This window comes from Trichosurus vulpecula, chromosome 1 (assembly GCF_011100635.1).
Source record: "Trichosurus vulpecula isolate mTriVul1 chromosome 1, mTriVul1.pri, whole genome shotgun sequence".
Taxonomy (NCBI): domain Eukaryota; kingdom Metazoa; phylum Chordata; class Mammalia; order Diprotodontia; family Phalangeridae; genus Trichosurus; species Trichosurus vulpecula.
Genome location: NC_050573.1, coordinates 452,249,779 through 452,275,555, shown reverse-complemented (window position 1 = coordinate 452,275,555; position 25,777 = coordinate 452,249,779). Strand labels below are relative to the sequence as shown.

At 35.5% G+C, this 25,777-nt stretch overlaps 1 protein-coding gene across 1 annotated transcript; it reads left to right on the top strand.

Moving 5' to 3' along the window:
* Nucleotides 1-24,013: 24,013 nt before the first annotated feature.
* LOC118830782 (40S ribosomal protein S9) lies at nt 24,014-24,720 on the top strand. Its single transcript, XM_036737727.1, has one exon. It carries the CDS (start codon nt 24,062-24,064, stop codon nt 24,644-24,646), a length of 585 nt encoding a protein of 194 aa, XP_036593622.1. The 5' UTR covers nt 24,014-24,061; the 3' UTR covers nt 24,647-24,720.
* Nucleotides 24,721-25,777: the final 1,057 nt, after the last annotated feature.

Genomic DNA, 25,777 nt, shown 5'->3' with positions numbered 1-25,777 from the left:
AAAATAATGGGAGGCAGAATTGAAAGATCTCTGAATATGGAGACAGAAGACATGGGTTTAAATTCCTGTTCTTCCATTTAGTACCTGAAATAAATAACTAAATAGATAAATAAATAAATATATAGGTAGACAAATAAATAAATAAATGGATAGATAGATAGGCAAATAAATAAATAAATGGATTGATAAATAAATAGATTAATTAATTAATAAATAGATAGGTAAATGAATAAATAAATAAATAAATTAGGTAAGTCTCTTAACCTCTTAGTCCTTACCTTCCTTATCTGTAAAATTAAGGGGGCGAGATTCAGTAAACCTTTATGGTCCATTTTAAATTGATTATCAGAGTCAAAAGGCCTAGTTGGTATTCCAACTAGGAACCTCAGCCTTGCTACACACTGAAGAAACAGACTATGCTGCCATAGCACTAGGAACTAGATCTGTTATTTCATCGGTTTAGGAAACTCCTAGGTGAGGATACTCCCTTTATCATTGCAAGTCAATACCTTCTCTGCCCTTTCTTTTCTTACAAGGATTAAGAGAATCTCTTATAGAGAACTGGGTCAAACACTCTGGTGCCGAGGGCTACAGTCAGTAAGTGTCACAGGGAGACTTTGTACTTTTGCCTCCATAGAATCAAAGTAATCTCCACATCCTCTATGTTATTGTACTTCTCATTATGTTAACCCTCAATTAAAAATATCTAAATTGAGATTCAAATTTTGATTCAAACTAAATGATTAAAATCATTTTTATAAGACAGTTCTCAAGGATCTAATTTATATAAAATTTAGAATGTATCATTTTCTTTAGAGAACTTTGCACAACTAATGGAGTTAGAGAAGCTAATTTTTTGAATTGTTGATTCTGAATTGGCAAGCATCTACTCAATTGATGTTTGGTCACACAACTTCTGAATACCCTAAATTAACTACAAGTTTGTCTTAATGCTAAGTTATGGACACTATAAAGATTAATCTTAAATTTCTTCAGCAATTACGGCAATGGGTATTTTCAGCAATGTTGCTATACAGGCTGTTAGTATTTGTTTCACACTAGAGGCTTGGCCTTTGACATGCATTATAGTTTGCCATGTCCTAGATTCTATTTTTTCCATCCCTTAATGCATATACAGTCATAATTCAATTTGATAAGGAACAATTTCTTAATCTCAGGATATCTTCTAATAATGAATCATAGTTTCCCTACTTCTACTATCCTTGGCCTGCATATTTGTGGTTTCTAAGTTACCACAGGAAATTTTGACATAGAAGCTTGAGTTATTAAAATTGTAAAGTATACTTTTTTCTTTCAGTGTTAAATTAAGAAATCTAAGACTGTTAAATTGATTTTGTCATCAAAATGTAAAGTTTAAACTATAACAAAGTTTTTAACAGGAAATCAATTACCTCTTCTACCATAAGCTGAATAATGTGCCTTTTTGTTGTTGTTTCTTTTTGTTTCTTTTTTCAGTTATAAGTAAGACCAAATGTTTGTCAAAGATGGAAAAATGAAACAAGATATGTTTGGGATTCTTGGTTCCAAATGCATTCCATTTAATTTTTCAGTGTTCATTTCTGAATGTACTAAACACTCAGAAGCATGAGAATGGATCAGCTCTTCAAAAGATGTCTTTAATCATGAAAGCTCCAACTAACCTTTTGGAAATCCCTACTAACAGATGAAATAAATGAATATTGCTACATCCTAGTCTCTGTAATGTTAATATGAGTACATACCCACAAGTGTAAATGCACTCAGTAACAAAATGCCTATAGCAGCAGTAACTCCAGACTTCATAGCTTCAAGGACATTCCATTCCCAGGGACCCAAGACTGAATATTGAAATGAAAGTGAGTGAAATTTTCATAGTCTTTGGTGTCATGCTCTTGTTTTGATGTTTAATGGGGGTAACTTAAGACCCTGAGCAATCCCCTGGCAACTGCAAATTTTTAATGCAGTGGTTTAGTAACTAAGAAATTAACAAATGTCATTTTTATTTGGGCAGCTAAAAGTACTTCACAGAAATTTAACCCAGTTTTACTCTGAGATAAATATAACTCCATTAGAAGCTGAATTAGTACTATTGGAACACTAGAGCAATATTTGGTGCCTTGACAGAAAAAAAAAATTCCTTTTCATTATCATGATGAGATTGTTCTATTGTCACAGAGAAGTTATTTTATTTTTTCCTTGGGATATTTCCTTTCTCCATTTATATGGAACAGTTGTGAGGAAGCTATATTAAGAACTAATCTAGCAATAGAATTATGAAAATGGACATAGGTAGCAAAGGATTGACAAAGACAGTCTTTTAAATTTGGTTTAAAAGAAAAGTAGAAATGATTCAGCTCTATAGAAATTCTTTAAAATACTAAGCATATTTAAGATCACAGCCAGCTTAATCAAACTTATTCCTCATAACCACTACCACTAGATATTTTTATTAGACCTCTGGGGACTCTTTATGAAGAAGTTGTGTAGAGGGCTGCAGATGGGAATTGAATGAGGAGAGTAGATTCTATAACCTGGTGATCTAGATGGTACTGGAAATACTGATAATGCTTTTGAGATGGTAATTATAATGCAGCCTCATCATAAAGATGGGCAAGCTCCAAGTTTCTCACAGACTACTTGTACCTACTTGCAACTCATGATTCATATATATATATATATATATATATATATATACACATATATGTGTGTATATACTTAATATATATGCGTAATAATTACAAGGGGTACACATATACAAACATGCATACATAGATACATATATGTGTGTATACAATATATATGTATGTATATATACATATTATATATATATATATACTTACATGCCTTATAATAATTATTTATGGAAGCTATTTTTATTTTTATTTATTTAATATTGGTAACTCTAATAATTTCTCTTCCTTTTGGAATGGAATATTTAACATTGTGGTGAGGTCACTGAAAGCCTTGACATTTCAGAGGAACTAATTTTAATTATGGTTTTAATGTTAAGATTTATGTTTTTTAATTGATTAACATTTAACCCAGTGGTATTTGAATGCTGCTCTCAATATTTAGAAAAATAGGAAACTAGGATATAAAACCCATTTAGTTCCACCTGATTAAATACAGCAATCTGATTCTCTCCTGTGCCAATATCTAGGTATTAAGTTAAGTGCTCAGGGAGGCATTTCAACTCTCTAAGGTCATTGGAGTACTGTTTAGTGCACTCTAGCAGGAATTATTTAGAAAGAATTAAAAGTCATAACCTAGAAGTGAAAAAAAGAACACCTTTATTCCTCTGAGTCATCTTTTGAGTCAGCCCCATATGTAATTCTCTGCAGTTAAACCAAATTATGTTACAGATAAATTTTTGATATCATGTGTATATCAGATCTTGGTATAAACAGCTACCTGGATGAAGATCCTCTATATTTACAATTCTGTAGTAAATACATTGGTCAATGTAAATATAGATTGAAATAATTTTACTTTACTTAAATTCTTTGAGAACCAGCAATTTCCTTAGTGTGAGCACTTCATCCATGCAAGAAGAAGGGAGGGAGAAAGGAAAGAAAAGAGGAATATTTTACTCCACTGGCATAACCTTTCAGAATCTAGGGTCATTTGTTTGCTGCAATGCATCATCAGAGTAAAACTTTAACGCAAAACTTACTCCTTTTGAAGACATTACTCTAAAAAACATGCACCAATATTATTTTTTTTCTGTAGTCTCTCAATCTTTGTATCATTGTATGGTACAAAATCCTTTCTTGTTGTATATTTATATCATTTGCTCTAACTAAAGGAAATTATAAAGCTGTAGTAATTTCTATCCATCCCAAGCCATTATTGTATATCATGATGCACTTGAATTATTTTCATTTCATTACAAATCATTTGCTGCTGCCATTTGGTGATAGTCTGATGGGCTTTGTAAAAACAAGATTATGACTTAAAAGATTTTCATTAATGAATTATTATTTTCAAATTAAATCCTGGCAGCATAATGTTGACATAACTAAAAAAAAAAACTTTTGGACATGAGTCTCAGATAAATTCTTAACAGAAAAGGAAATTTAGCATTAGCCATTCTTTCCATATTTCTGAAAAAGACTTAAGGCTTTGTTATTGATGGACATCCAATCTACAATATGTTTTAAAGAGGCTTAGAGAGGCTTGAAGTTGCATTGTCAGACAACTTACATCTGATAGAAACCTAAAGGTTCATCTAGGCCAACTCTTTTTATTTTACAGATGAGAAAATTGGAGGCCAGAAATGTTTGCCCACTATAGGTATATTAAAGAACTCTAATTTGAATTCTCTGATGGCAAATCTAATGCTTTTTGCTACAGTCTACAATGACACTTAACTGCTATTTTGTGGTTGACATAATTGAGGACAATGTTAGTTTTCCAGCAAAGTTCTTTCATGTTACTATGAGAGAAAAAATGGTGATAGATTGACTTGACTCATTATGTAATTTTAAAAATGTTCTTATTAGCATCATATAATGGAAGAATTTTAAGGTGCTCCAGTTCAATACTATATCTAATCACAGGCTTGTCTTCTTTAGCAGAAATGGTATCCCAAAGAAATGGGATATGAAAGTCATCCAAAAATAATAAATTTCTACCTAAGCATAAAATATCGTCTTCGTCATCATCACCACCACCTCCAACACCATTATCATTTATCAGACATAATTATTTCCCAAATATAATAAACTTCATACTGAATTTATTACTGATAGGTCTTGAGATAGAGAAATAGTATAAAATTTTGTTACCCGGAAAACATACTTTTCAAGATCTAATATAACATGATCATTTTTTTTCACAAGCAAAGTTTCAGATTTTTTTAGGACTAATATATTTTAAAATACAGTAGTTTTTATATGAAAAATAAAGCTCACAAAATGAAGCTTATTGTCTTGAACTAGATATCCATATCTTGTATTTCTTTAATTCAAAGGCTGTTATTGAGCACCTTCGTACACCCTTGTAGCTTCTAGTACTTCTTAGATCTTTAAGACATTTCTGCAAATGTAGCTCCAGTGTATGATGAAACTCAATCTAATAACATTTGGGTCTATTGTGTATAGCTCTGTGCTAGCAGGTGGGGCTAGCAAGGTGAGCTCTTCATAGGCCCTACTCTCAATGAATTTATCGTCTAATGGGGGGAGCAGAGGAGGACAAGTATGCAAAAAAAATCATCAGGATACAAAGAATTGAGATAAGTGCAAAAGCAAGTTTGAGATTCATTGCAATGAGAAATTTTAAAAGGGATACAACTTTTCTTCAGAATTCCATTCATGAGATGACCAGAGTCTAAAATTGGGTGAATTGATGTTCAAAACACTTGACATCTTCTAGTAATAAAACAGGAAGAGATTTTCTCTTCTTACCATGCATTGAGCCTCAGGTGAAACATCTCCACTAATGAGAATGTGGAGCCCAGAAATGATTTTCGTTATCACCATCTTTTAAAGGCTCAAACATGTGAACCTCCAGGGAAACCTGAATATAAACTGACGTGGAATATTTATAGATAGATAGATAGATGGATAGATAGATAGATAGATAGATAGATGGATAGAACACAGATACATAGATGTTGTTATTCAGTTGTTTCAGTTGTGTCTCACTCTTCATGACCCCATTTGGGATTTTCTCAGCAAAGATAATGGAGTTGTTTGCCATTTCCTTCTCCAGTTCATTTTACAGAAGACTAACTGAGGGAAACTAGGTTAACTGACTTGCCCAAGGTCACCCAGCTAGTCAGTGTTTGAGGTCAGATTTGAACTCAGGAAGAGGAGTCTTCCTGACTCCAGGCCCAGCTGTCTTATCCACTATGCCACCTAGGTGGCCCAGATACACAGATGTATGTGTGTATATGTATAAAAATGAATAGATAGATATAGATATATACACCATATATATACACAGAAAATATACATATATACACATGCATGTGTGTATGCATATATAAAACATATATATATATATATATATATATATATATATATATATATATATATATATGCACTAAAAAAGCATTTATCTCAATCTCCTCATGCATAGAAACTATATTGATACAGTGATATAGAATGTGACAGTCTGAGGTAGTGCAGAGCAATTTGGGAGAGCATCACAGTGGGGCACCGCAATACTGGAGCTAAGAGAGACTGTGATCATCTCCCTACAAAAACAGAATTTTCATATACCAAAAGTTATTTTAGCAAACTATTTTCATCACCCTAAAAACAGTCCCACAAAAGTAAAGGTACTTAGAAAAACAATTGAAACTTAGCTTTTAAAAACAGCCATTTACTTTTGTTTTCATATTATTTATTGAACCTTGTACTCATACTCAACTCACACTCAATACATAAAAATACATTTTATTTAATCATTTTTGTTCTAATCAGTCATTTATCAAACAGTCAATGTGTTTTTGTTTTCCTGTCAATATCTGTTCTCATCTATTTTTATTTTTCAGTGGTATAGAAAATATTAAAAAAATGTTTCTTATGTCTCTGAATTTTCTGCCACATAGTTATCATTGTTTTTTAGGGGAACAGGACATCAATTTTTAAGATTGTCTAGTTTCCACTAATAGAAAACTGAGGTTAAAGATGGTGGAGTAAAAACAGGGACTCACTTGATCTCTCCTTCAACCCCCTCCAAATGCCAATAAAAATATTCTAAACAAATTCAAGAGAAGTAGAACACACAAAAGACAGTGAAACAAATTTCTAATTCAGGACAACATAAATGGTCGATGAGAAAGGTCTGTTGTGCCAGGCTGGGAGAAAAGCCCAGTCTATTGTGGGCTGTACTGGCAGAGACCAGGCCCCAGCAAACCTGGAGCAGGCCTCAGGCGACTAGATCACTGGCCGCTGAGGTGGTTTCTAAATGTCTCAAATCACAAATGCCAAAGACAACTTAGAACATCAGTGGGAAAGATCTGCTGGAGCTGGGTGAGGGAAGCACAGACCAGCCCTGGCCCCAGCATAGCTCCAGGGCAGTGGCTGAGGCTGCAGCTGATTCTAGAGTTCTCAGCCCACAGAAAAGTAAGAGGATTGAACAATTGATCAAAAGGAGATTACAAGGATCTCTTTGCTAGTGTTGAAGCTCCATTATGTTGCTTTTCCCATACTTGGATCTGGATCACAATCCTGAGTGGCAGTCCTAGCGCAAGAAGGAACAGTGACATGGCAGAGCTTATGGCAGCAGTGGGGAGAGAACCCTCCTCACAGTTCCAGGGCAAAAAAGAGTATTTGTGGTCATTCACAGACCAAAGCACAGCCCAGGAGAGGAGTAAACACCTCTCCTTAGACCATACTATCTTAGAAGAACTGAAAAACCTACAGGTCCCTAGAAGTATCTTTGAAAAAAGCTGCACAAAACCCCTGAAGCTTGGGACAGTACACCCCCACCCACTTGAAGCAGAGCCCTACCTTATCAAAGAGTTAAAAAGTCAAGTAATTGACTGGGAAAATGAGCAAACAATGGGAAAAACTCTGACAATAGATTCTTCCTTTGGTGAAAAGGAAGATTAAAACATACAACCAGAAGAAGACAACAAATTCAAAGCTCCTACATCCAAAGCCTACAAGAAAAATATGGAAGAGCTCAAAAAGGATTTTGAAAATCACAGAGGAAAAATTGGGAAGAGAAAGGAGATTGATGCAAGAAAATCATGAAAAATGAGTCAACAGCTTGATTAAGGAGACCCAAAAACATACTGAAGAAAACAACATCTTAAAAAATAGACTAGACCAAGTGGCAAAAGAGGTTCAAAAACTCAATGAGAAAAATTCTTGAGAAAGAAGAATTAGACATATGGAAAAGGAGGTCCAGAAGCTCACTGGAGAAAATAATTCCTCAAACATTAGAATGGGGCAAATGGAAGCTAATTGCTCTATGGGAAACCAAGAAATTATAAAGCAAAACCAAAAGAATAAAAAAAAATAGGTGACAATGTGAAACATCTCATTGGAAAAACAACTGACCTGGAAATAGATTCAAGAAGGATAATTTTAAAATTATTAGACCACCTGAAAACCATAATCAAAAAGAGCCTAGACATCATCTTTCAAGAAATTATCAAGGAAAATGGCCCTGATATTCTGGAACCAGAGGGAAAAATAGAAATTGAACAAATCCAGCAATCACCTCCTGAAAGAGATTCAAAAATGAAAACTTCCAGAAATATTGTAGCTAAATTCCAGAGTTCCTAGGTCAAGGAAGAAAGGAGAAAATATTGCAAGCAGCCAGAAAGAAACAGTTAAAGTATTGTAAAAACACAATCAGGATAACACAAGATTTAGCAGTTCCTACATTAAGGAATTGGAGGGCTTAGAATATGGTCTTCCAGAGGTCAAAGGAGCTAGGATTTAAGCCAAGAATCACTTATAAAGCAAAACTGAGTATAATCAATGCTGTGGGAAATTGACATTCAATGACATAAAAGAATTTAATGCATTCATGAGAAGATAGAGCTAAATAGGAAAACTGACTTTCAAATATGACTCAAGAGGAGCAGAAAAGGTAAATAGGAAAGAGAAATCCAAAAGTTGAAATGTTTACATTCCTACATAAAAAGATGATATTTGTAACTCATGAGACCTTTCTCATTATTAGAATAGTTGTAGGGAATATTGTGTTGATAATGTGATTAAAGATCTTTCTCACCCATTCAATAGGCCTCAGGTGCGGCCAGCTAAGGGAGACCTGATTAGAGACAGGCCTACACCTTGGTGATGCTAATCAGCGATTAAAGATCTTTCCCATACCTTTTTGCTAAGTAGATGCTAAGCCTCAGGCCCACACCCTTTTGCTGATTGGGTATGAAGCCCTTGGGCCCCCAAAAAGAATATATACACCCAGAAGGTAGCCATTAAGAACTGAGAATTCAGAAGTCAGAAGTTAGAAGTGAAAATTCAGAATCCAGCCAAAGGTGAAGAATAAGAACTCTGAGATGACAGAGCTAAAGAAAGAGTGCAGAGAGGAGAGTGGAAACCAGAGAGCTTCGGAGACCAGAGAACTGAAGGGGGAGAGAATCCAGGCAAGCAGACTGTTAAGATTCATGAGTGTTTATGGGGAGGCCGCAGCAGGGGGGAAGGTAACAGGATGTCTTGGTTCCTTGCTATAATACTGTGTTATAATTTTCCTGTTGCTACATTGAGGTGTGCTTACTGGTTTTGGAGTATAATTACTGCCATATTGAATTGGAGTTATTGGTCTTGGGATTTTATCCCCTGGTGCCTAAATAAATGTTATAATTATGGGGCAGCTAGGTGGCGCAGTGAGTAGAGCACCTGCCATGGAGTCAGGAGGACCTGAGTTCAAATCCGGCCTCAGACACTTGACACATTCACCAGCTGTGTGACCTTGGGCAAGTCACTTAACCCCAACTGCCTGTCCTTCCCCCCTGCAAAAAAATGTTATAATTCTTTGGCCTTCTACCTAGAGAGTTTTTCATACTTTGTGATTCTGAACCACACAAGCATGTTCATGGTCATCCTCGAGGTCATGAATCTTGCCTTAGATACAAACGTGTATATTGACAGAGGCTACAAGGTGAGTTGAATTTGAAGGGATGATCCCAAAAAAATAAATTTATGGGGTGAGAGAGAAATTTCCTGGGAGAAGGAGAAAAGGAGAGGTAGAATGAGGTATACTATCTCACATGAAAGAGGCAAGAAAAAGTTTTTAGAGTGGAAGGGAAGAGGGGAGAGGTAATAGGGTATGAGTGAACCTTACTCTTATCAGATTTGGCTTATGGAGGGAATAACATACACATTCAATTGGGTATAGAAATCTATCTTACCCTACAGGAAAGTAAGGGGGAAGGGAATAAGAGAGTGGGAGGTAATAATAGGGCAGGCAGATTGGGGGAGAGGATAATCAGAAGCAAACACTTTTGAGGAGGAACAGGGTCAAAGTAGAGAATAGAATAAATGGAGGGGGGGAATAGGATGGAGGGAAATATAGTTAGTCTTTCACAACCTGACTATTATGGAAGTGTTTTACATGACTACACATGTTCAACCTATACATGTGTGGGTGGGGAGGGAAGAAGGGAGAGAATTTGGACCTCAAAGTTTAAAAAAATGAATGTTAAAAACTATTTTTACATGCAACTGGAAAATAAGATACACAGGCAATGGGGTATTGAACTCTAGCTTAACCTACAGGAAAATAGAAGAGGAAGGGGATGAGAGAGAGGGGTGATAGAAGGAAGGGCAGATTGGGGGAAGAGGTAATCAGAATGCATGTTATCATGGGGTGGAGGGAAGGGAGCGATGGGGAGAAAATTTAGAACTCAAAATCTTGTGTAAGTGAATGTTGAAAACTAAAATAAATACATAAATTGAAACACATAAAAAAGAAAAAAGAGGTTAAATAAATCCTACCTATAGTACTTACTGCTAGCTTCCTTTTTGGCTTAAGTAACTCTTCAACAAGAGCTTCATGTAAGTATTGAAGTTCTAGAAAGTCACACTGTTAGGTTAGAACCTTCCTTTTCCATTGATAAAATGACTTATGGTGAGGTTATGACATTAAGGAGTAAAAATTATTTTGACTCAAAGTCAGAATCATTTTCCTTGGATTTATTTTTCTTCACTGATGAGTCACACTTCCAAAAAATATGGATTGAAAGTCATAAGACCTAGATTCTATTCTGAGCTATTCCATACTCTTACCATATGACTTTAAGGGAAGTCACTTTTATTATGATTCAGTATTTCCATATATAGAAATAGAGATGTTGGAGTTTTCCACATACTTAACAGGAATATTGTGTCAGTCTCTCTCTTTCCTTTATCTCTCCTTCCCTATGACACTTTGTTTATAGCCCTTTAACAATGCATAAACCTTCCTATAATCTACTGTAATTATTGAAAGTGCTTTTTAAACACGACATACATATTTATGGATAGATAGAAGATAGATAATTAGATGTTGAGAGACAGATGGAGAAAAAGAGAGACAGATGGAGGTGGAGGGACAGATGGAGAGAGAGACAGACAGATGGAGAGAGAGATAGACAGATGGAGAGAGAGAAAGACAGATGAGAGAGAGAGAGAGAGAGAGAGAGAGAGAGAGAGAGAGAGAGAGAGATTAGACTTGTGATTTAATTGGTATGGTCATAAAATCCCATTGCCAATGCTGTTAAATACCTGATTTACCTCTCTTCTCCTCTCCCCTCCCCTCTCCTTCTCCCCTCTCTTCTTCCCTCCTCTCCCCTCTCCTCTCCTCTTCCTTTTCTTACCCTCTCCTCTCCCTCCCCTCTCCTCTTCTTCCCTCTCTTCCCCTCTCCTTTCTTCCCTCTCCTTTCCCTTCTCTTTTCTCTCCATATTTAATATTTATATGTGATTTCCAGTATTGTGTACCCATCATATCCACTGTCAGACTATTCAGATTATCCTTTTCTTGAGGACAAAAACTGTGTTTTATTCATCTTTGTGAATCCCTCAATGTTGTGTACATTATAGTTTCTCAATATATATTTATTGTTACATCAGATGGCAGTACTAGGACTAATTTGTAAATTAATATTTCAGGGTGATAAATGATTCCACTCGGACTGAGTTTATGTATTTTCCAAAAATATTCTTAGGTAGGTGCTTAATGGGGGTTTGAGTGTTCTTGAAATCAATACATCATGTAACTACAAATAATTAACTCCACTAAATTTGTCATCAAATACATTTAAAAATTATTTTCTGAAGCTCCATAGGCTATTTGTTGTATTGCCTTTCTCCTGTATCATTATGCAATATAGTATCCTCTTGTTGGCTGTGTATATGTATTGGCAATTAAGGAGGGCTTTTAGCACTTATTCAAACAAGTGCCCTTGAAGACTTTGGCCTTTGTTTCCTTGATTAAATTAGGAGTCCTTGATGACCCTTTTGCCTCAAGAGAAAGCCTAGTTTACATGGGTTTGAGTGACATGTTTGTGACATCAGAGGCTTTTAGACCACGTGGGTTTAAGTCACATTTTTGTGACACTTTTAGGTCACATGGGTGAGACACATGTATGACTCACCTTTGACCCTGAACAAGATATATAAACCCAGAGGTTGGCGTTCTCCCAGGGACTCTCACTCTTGGAGGTGTATTAGTGTGGAGATTCCGGGCAGCTGTAGTTAAGAGCCCTCCAGCTTGTAAACCCAGATGTTGGGACTTTGTTAAACCCTGGTAAATATGCATTGAGATTTGAATCAGATAAGGTCTGTCTGTTGATGTTTGTAATTTGTTTGTATTTGCTCTGAAGCTCAGGGTGCAAGTGAAAGATATTTGTATGTTCCATTAAACTGAGATTGTTAACCCCTTAACATTACTTTCCTTAGTAAAGCAGATCAAAAGAACCTGTGCTGGCAGTGTCTTTGTTGTTGGACTTGTGTTGGTCTTTCAACCCCACAGCAGCTGCTAGCTGAATTGTTGAAACAGTATATTTAATTATAATTCTATTTCTTGTCTAATAACCTCCCTTGGACAAAATTTGGGTAAGTAAGGATGGATGGTTGAAGAAGAAATTTAAATGGTGCTTAAAAGTTTTATACATAAGAAGGTTATGGACAAAAGACAAGATATGAGATGGCTTTAGGAAACTTCATGTGTTGGTAAAGGGAATTTTTGCAGGTCATATTTTGCAGAACTGTGTATGTTTCTTGTGAAGTTGAGGGTGGAGGTAGAACTAAACAAATGGAAGTCCCAACTATGGTAATGAGATTATGTCTAGAGAAGTGACTCATTGTACTTGAGATTTTTTTACACACTACAATGAGATAGTGAGGACTAGGGAATGTTCATATTGTCAGGTGACTGAAGTGAAATAAACATAAAGCACCCTTTTGGCTACTTTCTCAATTCCTTATCTGATAATCAGGCCAAGTTCTGGAGGGAAGCTAATTACTCGTACCCTCAGGAATCTATCATTGGGCAAAATCGAGAGATAGTAATATTACAGTATTGTACTTCATGAGCCCTCATTTGGTGTGTTTACTGATACTGATGAACCATTGAACCTAAATTAATTTTTACTAAAATCATCTACGGGAGATAGGTAGGGCAGTGCATAGAGCACAGGGCTTGGAATCAGGAAGACTATTGCTGATATTATTCCTGCCACTATTCCTAAATAAATCCATTCAAATCTGGCCTCAGACATTTACTAGATATGTGACCCTGGGTAAGTCACTTAACCATGTTGGCCTAATTTTCCAAATCTGTAAAATGAACAGGAGAAGGAAATGGCAAACCATGCCAGTATCTTTGCCAAGAAAACTTCAAATGGGGTCATGAAGAGTTGAACAAGACTGAAACAAATGAACAACAAAAAGGAATTTACTGAGAAGATATAACAAAAATAATAGTTTAGAAAATAAGACTCTCCAGGGCAGTTAGGTGGCACAGTGAATAGAGCACCAGCCCTGGAGTCATGAAGACCTGAGTTGACATTCAGCCTCAGACACTTGACACACTTACTAGCTGTGTGACCTTGAGCAAGTCACTTAACCCTAATTGCCCTGCCTTCCCCCCTCAAAATAATAAGCCCCTCCAAACATGGAGGCACTCTCATCTTCTACACACACACACATACACACACACACACACACACACACACACACACACACACACAGAGAGAGAGAGAGAGAGAGAGAGAGAGAGTCCCTGGGGAGAATGGGCTCATGGTTTCAAAATTAAGCATCATGATAGTGAGGTACATATGTAAAGAACACATGGGGATTGATGGTACATCATGACTCCTGCCCTTAGGAATTCTTTTCTCTCTTTGTAGAACTTCTCTTTTTAGAGAGGTATTAGAAATGGACTAGACATTCTCTTTGTTTTGCTTTCCTGGGCTAGCTTCTTAATGGACTCACCTGCTGCTGCTACCTGCCCCATTGGTCTTTGTAACTGACTTTAATTGCTAAGGGGATTTCTGATGACACTCTCAATATTTTAAAATCACAAAGTGTAAACTTGATCAATTCTATTTCCTGACACTCATTCATCTAAAATCAGTAAAGAATATAAAATATAAAAAAGGAATGGAGGTGTTATGTGCTCATGAAGATGTGGTGGCTTAATGGGAGATAAAGACAGCTTACCTTCTACTATATAGTGGCTCACAATAGTCTTGATCTTTATCACTTGAAAGCTGCTGGAGAAGAAAATAAGAAATCATCTACCTGAATCTTCTGAACACATTCAGTTCTGCCTTGACAACTTGTGAGTCTTTAGTCTTTCTAGCTTCAAAGCCAACAGAAAACTTTTCATCATCCCATAATACTAAATCTGAGACTTCGTGACTGAAACTGGTTCCTTCACATTCCACATATTGGCTTGGAACAAGGCAAAAAAAAGTCCACTCATGATCTATCTGAGAGAAATGATTATTAAATAACAAATTATTGATGAGATTCCGGACCTTTCCCCAAAATTCACCCTACCTAGATCATCTTATCTAGGTGGAGTTCTTGCCTCATCCGACTAGAAAACCTTACAAAGAATTTAATCTAATGTGAATTCTACCCCATTTTGTTCCACTCAGGCATGTTTGTGCAGATGATTAGATCTTTTGTCCAGATTGTGTGAAGATGCAGGTGGTCTGGCAGAAACAGTGATCAGACTCACTTCCTCAGCCCCTCATTAGAATATTCATTCTTCTCATTAATTGTTAACCAATAAGAGTTCATTGGCACCCTCATGAACACCCACCCTTCCAAGGGCATATAAGCCTTGAGTGGGTGTGATGAGGGGTCTTTGGCATTTGAGAGTACCTATGAATCCTTTTATGAAGTATCTGCTAGCATGATTAGTAAAATGATTAATTTCCCAGAAACTATGCCTTGCAAACTTTTTATATTTCACAAATCAGCTAGTTCTTTACTGCCTAGTCCCTCGTGACAGAGATTAGAGATTAGACAGATTAGAGCTAACCAGAGCCACTCACTACAGCATCCTTATCCAGTCTTTTAACATAACCTTTTCTACCTCCCCAGCCCACCAAACTCTATTTCTCTGAATTTAATGAAAAAAGCTAGTTTATAGAAAGGAATCATTTTTCTTAAATTATTTCCTACTAAGTTTACAATATTATTGGCATCTGTACTTAATATGTTAGCACATCCCAGAGATATTTGCAGTCAAGGAAATACACTTATTAATCAATAAGAATGATTCACAAATTGAAATTTCAGAAAATTCAAAAGATTGAAAGAACAATTTGTTACCTATAGAGATAGCAAATTTGGTTAGGTGGGCCTGCTTTTACCTATTTAAATCATACTACATAATAACAAATTAAAACCATACAGAAGATAATAGAGTAGATAAAGTTCTAGACTTGAAATAGGAAGGCCTGGGTTTGAATCCTGTCTTACTCACTAGCTATTTTTCCCTGAGCAAGTCACTTAACTCTCTAAATCTCAGTTTACTTATCTGCAAAATGAGAGTAGTGATACATAATTTTTGAAGAGTTGCAATGATCAAATAAAATAATATATGTAAAGTTCTTTGTTAACATTATGTTGTTCTATGTCATCTGTTGTTATTAGCCTTACTATATAAGATTGTCCCTACTACATGAGAAAGGTGGTCACTCGAGTCTGAAATAACAGCATACAAGTATAAATGGCTTCTTATATTTATAAAATCTCATGAAAATCAGAGAATTTAATTTTAAGTAATTCAATATCAAAACTGGATTTAGATATTATACTCTAATGCTGCTGCCATAACCCACATGTGAAAAATGGATTGCTTGATATATCCCCACAGTTAAAGATGAGAGAAGTACAATGCTACATCCCCATTTCTATCCTTTCTCATTCTGAGTCTTCATTCCCATTATGAAATCTATACAGGGACAAGAAAGTCCTGCCCGGATGGGGCATTAGTGCTTTGCCACTAGTTAGATAAGGGTCTGCAGTTCCTTTCATCCTTTTTTCAATTAAAATACTGTTAGTTTTGTATTTTTTTAAATTGTCATAGACTCCATTAATTTACTTTGTGTACAGACAGAAATGACAAATGAGATTTGAGGCACAGAACAAACTTGAATATTCCTTGTTAAGTGAAGTATAACTCCCTTCACTAAGCATTTTGTTAAAATGTATGAGAAATTTTTTTTAAAAAAATTAATATTCCCTCTGGCCTCTGCAAAAGACATAGTAAAAATCTCTATTCCACCTAGTAGTTCCTTTTTCCTCTATTGTTTTAAGTAAAGTTATGAGAAACGGGATTTTATTGATGTATTACTATACTTATGGCAGTGACAGCTCTAGTGATATGCTATGCAGATAAAGTCATTAGGCAAAGGGAAATTTAGGTCAGGTAACATTTTGGAAAGCTGTTTAGGGGGATCACTAAAATTATTGGAAATTGGTTTCATATTTCAGCATGCCAGTGTCAAATATTATTCCCTGTTCATTTGTTTACAGTACTGATCCCAAAGATACCTGCATATGCAAACAGTCAAGAACAATCATTTAGTAAAAGTTTGAGCTTCTCCTATGAGTATTTTTAGAACAGAAGATAATCACAGTATCCACTTATATTTTGAGATAAGAGGTTAAGAAAATAAATAGATTTTGAGGATTTATTTTTAAAATGATCATTCAGGTTGTTGTCTGCTCATGGTCAGAACACAATCAACTGAATCTTCTTTATCTTCTGCAATTATAGTGTCAATAATAATACATGACATAAAAATATGACTGAAGACATATAAGATCAGAAGAAGAAAAATATGCTTGATATAAGATACTTGAGTGAAAAAAACTTAATCCATAAAAGATTGGTAATTATGAGAGTAGAGATAATGAAATCAACTGGAACATTCTAATTTCTAGGTATTCCAACTGAGCCCCATTCCATAATGATGATAGAGGGACAGACAGACATATGTGTATGTATGTATGTGTATGCATATGTAGAATGATACACAGGTGTCCATATATATGTATGTATATACATGTGTACTTGTATGTGGGTATATACACACTCATATATATATATATGTATATATATATATATGCATTTTATATTGTTCTATGGAAGACATAGCCTAAATGTAAAATAAAATTGCTGTTAGGAACTTCTAGAAAAGGAAGCTTCCAATATCGGTGCAGGTTGACAGCTTCTCTACAACTTGCAGTCTTAGAGAATTGCCTGGAGCACTTAAAGGTTAATAACTAAATTACTAAAACCCAGAGTCACTTGGCTATTACATGTCAAAGATGGGACTTGAACCAGTGTCCTTGACATTAGGTCTCCATCCACTATGCCACACTGCTGTATATACCTTTAAACTTTCAACAAACAACCACATGTTATATACACCCTGGATGAAAAAAAATTAGTAAAGATGAGAAACTCTGATAATCATTAAATTTGCCCTCAAGAGAACAATCTCATCTTACCAGGTTCTTTCATCTTCCTTTATATCTCTGTAATTTTCAAATATATGTGTGTATAGGCACATATATGCATATGCATACATATATAGACATATAAATATATATATATATATATGTATACTCATGTATACAGACATATATGTATAGATGTAGATGTCGATATATAATTTGTTGTTGTTATTCTGTTGTTTCAGTCACGTCCAGCTCTTCCTGAGCTCCTTTGCGGTTTTCTTAACAAAAATACTAGAATGATTTATCATTTCTTTCTCCAGCTCATTTTACAGATAAGGAACTGAGGCAAACAGGGTTAAATGACTTGCCTGGAGTCGCATAGCTATCACATGTCTGAGACTGGATTAGCACTCACAACGATGAGTTTTCCTGACTCCAGGAAAATTCTATCTACCAGGCCTCCTAGCTGAATATATACACATACACACATGTACATGTATGTATATGTACATATGAATTTTAAAGTTGAATAATAGTATTTTAAAGTATGTAAATGCTATAAACTTTAAATGAGTAGCCATTCAACTTCATCTGTTTGTGCACATCAATATAAGTTGGTTTAGAAGTGTATTAAACTTTGTTGTCTTCTACATTTGACAGTTTCTGAGTTTGATTTCATTGTCTATTAAGTTCAATGGTGAAAATGGAAGAAAAAGAACATTTTTTTTGTATCCCTTTCTGTATCATTGACAAAAATTGTTCAGCAGATATTACTTATGGTAATTTCCAATTTTATAGTTTTCCCTTTCCCATAACAGTCTGTAATGTTATAGAACAATCAGCAACATGTCACTGTCCATGTAAAACTAAAATTCAAAGAATTTGCTCAGGGAATTGTCTAAACAAAACTAAGGAAATTATATACATGGTTGTATTTCTATGAATATGTTGTATGTGTAAATTTTCATGGCATGTACATATGCATATGCACGATAAATGTACAGCATTTAGTTCTGAGTTGTAGAAATAATATCCTAGAAACTATCTTAAAAAGTGTAGCTAAGAGAGAAATTGATCTGCTTTATGACAAAGTTGTAACTGAAGGTTATATCCTTGACTAAGAACTCAGTTTTCAATGTGTCATAAAAGCAAAGATACAACTATAAACATCTGTGAATCATTCAAAATACTAAACTTATGCTTGCATCCCCATAAAATGTCCCTTCATGTATTATACCCATTGATTTTTAGCAGAGGCCTTAATGTACCATGCAGTGTGCATCCATCAAATAAAAAATATAACTTTTTGTCATCCTTCCACTGACATTTTGCTTTAGTGTCTTACAGTTGTAACATTCTCAAAGATTTTGCTAGTGTGTTCACCTTCACACGTGTGCTATCAAGCTGAAAGAGCTTTCTATACAAACCTAGTAATAGATGTGAACAAAGAACAAGCTATGAACCATCAAAAGCCTTCCTAACAGAAGACTAGTCACCAAGTAAATATTTTTTTTTTGCTAGCAACAAGTCAATAAAGTGTCATTTGAGGCATGTGATGATTTGGAAACTACCTTGATGAATGGAGTGCTCCTGCTGATGAAATCACATTTTTTTCAAGTATTGAGGTATTAAGTAAAAAAAAATACATATATTAACAATAATGACGATAAGTATGAAGATAGAACTCTAACATTTTGAAAGCGATTTATATATGTTATTTCATGGGATCCTCACAATCGTAGGAGGTATTTGTTATTATCATCCCCCAAAACTGGGACAAACAGTGGGTGTGACTTAACCAAGGTTATATAATCTAAGGCCATAAGTGTCTAAGGCCAGATTTATGTTCAGGTCTTCCTGATTCCAAATCCAACATCTATATACCATGCTCACTTGCTGCCCATGTAAAATGAAAAGTAACTCCAGCAATCAAATCAATGTGTGTAGTAGGTATTGCTTGACTAAATGTCTTTTGTTTGAACTCATTTTTACCTCTCTGGCTGGCTGGTAAAAGTAAATATACCTGTGAGGGCTCTTGAAAAGGAATTTTGAGTGGGTCCTGACCCACAGAACATGATGACTCTAGAGTATATGTATATATTTAATTTTCTGAAGGCCTGCACATATGACATGATGCCTTATATGCACATAATTCTAACTTTAAATACACATAACATAAATTGGGGGTGTATTTGTGTGTGTATGTATCATCAGAAATTCAGATAAAATAACCCTTATATCAGAAATGTTCAAATAGGTCTGTCCTGGTTTATTCATGAGTTTCACATTCTCACTTTCTAGTAAATCATTTTAGTGAATTACTTTTTACTAAACAATTTTATAAGGAGTTGGAGATGGGGTGGAGTAGATCTTTACTTTGAATTGGAATATTCTGATTTTTTTTCTTTCCCTCATGAAATAAACACACATTTTGACCATCTATTTTCAAGACAGAACTGCCCCCCGCCCCACCAATACACACACACCTATTGCATGGATAGCACTAAACTAGTTTCATCATAATGTTACACTTAATATATTTTAATCTAAATTTCCTTTGAGGGCAATAAAATATTTGTATTACTTTGTAGTCCACGCAGATCTCAGAAGAGTGCCTGTTTACATCTTGGCATTCAACAAATAGTTGTATAATGACTGTACTCTAGGCATGAGCTAATGAAGGCCTCACTCTTTCCAGAATTTCCCTATTATCCTTGATATATTCTAGTTTTTGTTTGAATTGTGAAAAGAAGCATATTACTTATATGAAATATATGTAGTATGATATAGAATATATAAGATAGGAATCCCACTACTTTTTGAAGTAATCCTTTTCACTGTTGAAGAAGTACTTTGTGCTCCTCCTTTGTACTTATCATATTCAAATGATAGTATTCTAAGTGTTTATTGAATTAATTTAATTATTTTTGTTGTTTTCTAGTCATTTTCAGTAATGTTCAACTAACTTCATGATCCCTTTTGGGGGATTTTTTTGGCAAAGATATGGGTGTGGTTTATTGTTTCCTTCTCTAACTCATTTTGTAGATGAGCAACTGAGGAAAACAAGCTATATATGCCCAGGTGGACATAGCTAATAAGTGACTGAGGCCAGATTTGAACTGGCGAAAATGAGTCTTTCTGATCCCAAGCCCATTGATCTATCCACTGTACTACCTACCTACCATAATTATTTGGCACATGCCATCATTTTGACTACTTCTACTGCTACAGATCACGTTCTGTTTGTTTTTGTATTTCCCTGAAAACATAGCATTGTAAATTATATTACTGGACACACTAAAGAGATGAAAAAGTTTTTGAATCAAATGAATGAATGAATGAATGAATGAATGAATGAATGAAGCCAAGCTATCTGATTTATACTTTCCATCAATGAATTTGGTGGGGAAAAGGTATCTTAAATCTCTTTTTTTATATAACTAAGCAATACTTTGAGGACGGGTATTATTTCCTCCCTGAGTTTTTTCTTCCTGAGATTATATAGCAATAATATCTTAACAATGCAATAATAATATAGTAATTCCCGTGTATATAGGCATATTTTTTTAAAAAAAATCTCTCCCCCAATGATTTCCTTAAAGAAAATTGAATAAAAGTTGGGATCCATAAGATGAATAACTTGAATATAGCAATAAAATAAATCTTAAAAAGATCTAGTTCCAATTAAATTCTACAAATGTGAGTATTTGCCTATGGTGAGGTTCTTCAGAGATTGGTGATTTCAAAGAAACTGATATTTTCTATATCTCTGTCTCATTGGGAAAATAAAAGAAATGAAGATAACTTTACATATTCTTTTAAGAAAAGGCTACCATAAAGCTGCCAAATAATTTTACAACAAATATAAATTGGGGGGAGGGGAATTAAGCCTAGTTTATTCTAATTTATCTGGATAATTAACATAACCTTCTGCTTTGTGTCTCCTATTTTTCATTATAGTCTATTGTACTTAATTCCAGGTATAACAAAAGTTTAAAGAATACCTTTAAATTCTCTTATTCAAAACATTTTGGCTTTTGCATCAAAGGAGCTGTCAATGTCCATGCAATATCAAGTTTTTGTTTTGTTTTTTGTTTCTTTTTGTTTTTAGTGGACAAGTTTAAGCTATATTCATGAGTATATCATAGGCACATATTCCTATATATATCTATGTCTGTATAACATATGCACATTCATATACATATTGCATATGCCATATCAAAATATATTTTAAAATGCAATCGGTAAAAGTTTTTTTCTTTGTATGCTTAGTTATACTTACTGTTATAAGTGCTAATTTTGGAAGTTTTCTGCACAGATATTCCTTAAATCTCTAGGGGGATTTTAGTTTAAAAATGCAACATAAAAAGACATCTGGCTGGTCTGCACATACTATCTAATACAACAGAATTTTATACAAAAATGTTCAGTTTGATGTTTTGGATCATTTGTGCTAAAATTAAAATGTTGCATTGCTTGTACAAGGAAATCTAGCAAAATATAAATCAAGTTGGCTCACATATTTTTTTTTTAAATTCCATGACAAGGTCAGCTATTCTGAAGTGTGTGTATGTGTGTGTGTGTGTGTGTGTGTGTGTGTGTGTTTTCCATTTGGTTTTTCCAAAGTCAATCCTATAGTCTACATGATTTTTATATAATAGTAATCATAATATAGCTTTTAATAAAAATGTTTTAAATGGTCCTTTAAGGGCTGACATATCCAAATACATTCAAATTTTGTTATAAAGTCTTATTGGTACTCATATTCAACTTATTAACAACCTATACAACCTATATAACAACCTAATTGTACAATACTTAAAACTTTAGCATGGGCAACCCCTTTCACCTAAATTGGATAGACCTGTCTGTGACTTTGTGAATCAATCCTAGAGAGCTGCCTAAGCTACATAGAGTTTAAATGAATTTCTCAGTGCCACCCAGCTAATAAGTATCAGAGGCATCCCTCTCTCCAAGTCTAATACCCTAGATTTACCCTCTATTTAGATGGTACAAATGCTATATTTTTGTATTAAAATGCTAGAATGCATAAATAGATATACTTGCAGAAAAAATAATATATTTTTGTATTATCTAAGTAAAAAGTAGGTTTAGAGTATTAAATTTGGAGACAGGATGATACGGGCTTTGGAAGACTGTAGTTAAGTATTAGGAAATATCATTAGCCACTAACTTGGCATTTGATGGGAGATTTGTTATTCTCCCTCTACAAAAGGAAAAAAGGTAGTGTTGATGTATACTAATTGTCTGGCATGTAGTTACAGTATTACCAGCTTAAGGATTCTGGTCTTAAATTACAATTAGGATTGAAATAGGCAGAGAGAAGGGAAGTATACCATTTGTGAACTCAAAGAGATAGTAAAGAAAATAGTATGTTTATATCACAATAAAGAAATGAGTTTGGGTGGCATGGAGTCTTTCTGTAGGAGAGTAGTTGGAGAGAAGGCTAAACAGATAGATCAGGATTGCCTTGTGGAGGATATTGCCAGAAAGCAGAGACACTTAGATTTTATCCAGTAAGCAATGGGAAGAAATTATAGGATTTGATTAAGAGAATGATGCAATGGAGACAGCAATTTAGAAGGATTAATCTGGCAGTAGTATAGAGGATCAATTGGAAAGAAGAAGGGTTTGGGTAGGTTAGACATGGGAGAGCCAAAACTTGAATAAGCCTATACTCAATGGGATTAGAAAAGAAGAGAGTTGTGTGAGGGATTTTGAAACAAGAATGATAGGTCTAGGAATATAATTAGATTCATGAGTTCAGGGAGATGTTGGAGCTGAGCATATCTCAGGGTATTGAGTTCTAGAAGAAAAAATGGTGGAGTTATTAACCAAAATAGGGTACAATGAAGGAAAAATTATTTGGGAGGGAAGATGAAGAGATCCTTGGATACGTTGAATTTGTAGTAACCGGTTCTTTAAATGGAAATGTTCAACAACAATAGGAAACATGGGAATGGGCAATGAGAAAGATGGCAGAACTTTAGATACAGTTTAGGGGCCAAGGTAATAGAAATGATAGCTTAAAATATTTAAAGTATGAAAATAATGAAGATTCCAAGGAGTGAAGGTCTGGGGACTGAACTTTTTGTTGTTTTTGTTACTGTTTAGTTGTATCTGACCCTTTGTGACCACATTTCTTAGGAAGGACATTGGAATGAGTTTCCATTTCCTTCTCCAGCACATTTTACAGATGAGGAAACTGAGGCAAACAGGGTTAAGTGACTTGCCCAAGATCACACAGCTAGTCTGAGGCTGTGGGGTTTTTTGCACTCAAGAAGATGAGTCTTTCTGACTCCAGTCCTGGTTGTCTATCTACTGTGCCACATAGCTGCCCCCAGCTGCTGATTTTTTTTTTAATTTAATGTTTTATTCCCCCCCAATTACATGTAAAAACAATTTTTAACATTCATTTCTTAAAATTTTGAGTTTCAAATTCTCTCCCTCCCTCCCTTGCCTCCCCCTTCATTAAGAAGGCAAGCAATTTGACACATGTTACACATGTGCAGTCATGCAAAACGTATTTTCATATCATCATATTGTAGAAGAAAATAGACAAAAAAAAGCAAGTTAAAAAAGTATGCTTAGTTCTCAGCCGGTTGTGAAGCGTGGTGGAGGCGCGGCTCAGACCGTCCTGCTAGGCCAAGATGCCGGTCGCCCGGAGCTGGGTTTGTCGGAAGACGTACGTGACGCCGCGGCGGCCCTTCGAGAAGTCGCGCCTGGACCAAGAGTTGAAGCTGATCGGCGAGTACGGGCTCCGCAACAAGCGCGAGGTGTGGCGGGTCAAGTTCACGCTGGCCAAGATCCGCAAGGCGGCGCGGGAGCTGCTCACGCTGGACGAGAAGGACCCGCGGCGTCTGTTCGAAGGTAACGCTCTGCTGCGGCGGCTGGTGCGCATCGGCGTCCTGGACGAGGGGAAGATGAAGCTGGATTACATCCTGGGCCTGAAGATCGAGGACTTCCTGGAGCGGCGCCTGCAGACGCAGGTCTTCAAGCTGGGCCTGGCCAAGTCCATCCACCACGCGCGCGTGCTCATCCGCCAGAGGCACATCAGAGTCAGAAAGCAGGTGGTGAACATCCCCTCCTTCATCGTGCGCCTCGACTCCCAGAAGCACATCGATTTCTCCCTGCGCTCACCCTACGGTGGTGGCCGGGCTGGCAGGGTCAAGAGGAAGAATGCCAAGAAGGGCCAGGGAGGGGCGGGCACTGGCGATGACGAGGAGGAAGATTAAATGCACTATCCCCCCCCCCCCCCAAGTTTACCGCGTTGGGTGGAATAAAGCTCTTTAATAATTAAAAAAAAAAAGTATGCTTAGATTTGCATTTACTACATCAGTTCTTTATCTGGAGATGGTCAACATTTTTTTTCCATTATAAGTTCTTAGGAATTGTCTTGGATTGTTGCATTGCTGAAAATAGCTAAGTCATTCACAGTTGATCATTGTAGAAAATTCCTGTTACTGTGTACACGGTTCTGGTTCTGCTCACTTCACTTTGCATCAGTTCATGTAAGTCTTTCCAGATTTCTCTGAAATCTGCCTGCTCACCATTTCTTATAGAAAATAATGTTCTATCACAATCATATACCACAACTTGTTCACCCATTCGCCATTTAAAGGGCATCCCTTCAATTTCCAGTTATTTTGCCACTACTTGAAGAGCTGCTATACATAATTTTTATACATGTAGGTCCTTTTCCTTTTTGTTTTTGATATCCTTGGGATACAGACCTAGTAGTGTCTTTGCTAAGTCAATGGGTATGCATGGTTTTATAGCCCATTGGGCATAGTTCCAAATTGCTCTACAGAATGGCTGAATCAGTTCACACTTCCACCAACAGTGCATTCACACCTCAGTTTCACCACATTCCTCCAACATTTGTCACTTTCCTTTTCTGTCATGTTAACCAATCTGATAGATATGAAGTGGTACCTCAGAGTTCTTTTGATCTTCATTTCTCTAATCAAGAGTGATTTAGAGAATGTTTTCATATGAGCAAAGATAGGTTTGATTACTTTGAAAACTGTCTGTTCATATCCTTTGACCATTTATCATTTGGGGAATGGTTCAAATTTCCATAAATTTGACTCAGTTCTCTATACATTTAAGAAATGAGGTCTTTATCACTGATACTTGCTGTATTTTTTTACATTTATGATTACTAACTGTTCATTTCTTTCCATCCTGTTTTCCCTGTTTGTCCTACTCTGTCTCTCCTTTCACTCTGTCCTTCTCCAAAAGTGTTTTGCTTCTGACTACCACCTCCCTCAATCTGCTCTCCTTTCTATCATCTTCCCCTTCTCTTATCCCCTTCTTCTCCTACTTTCCCGTAAAGTGAAATAGATTTCTATGCCCAGCTGAGT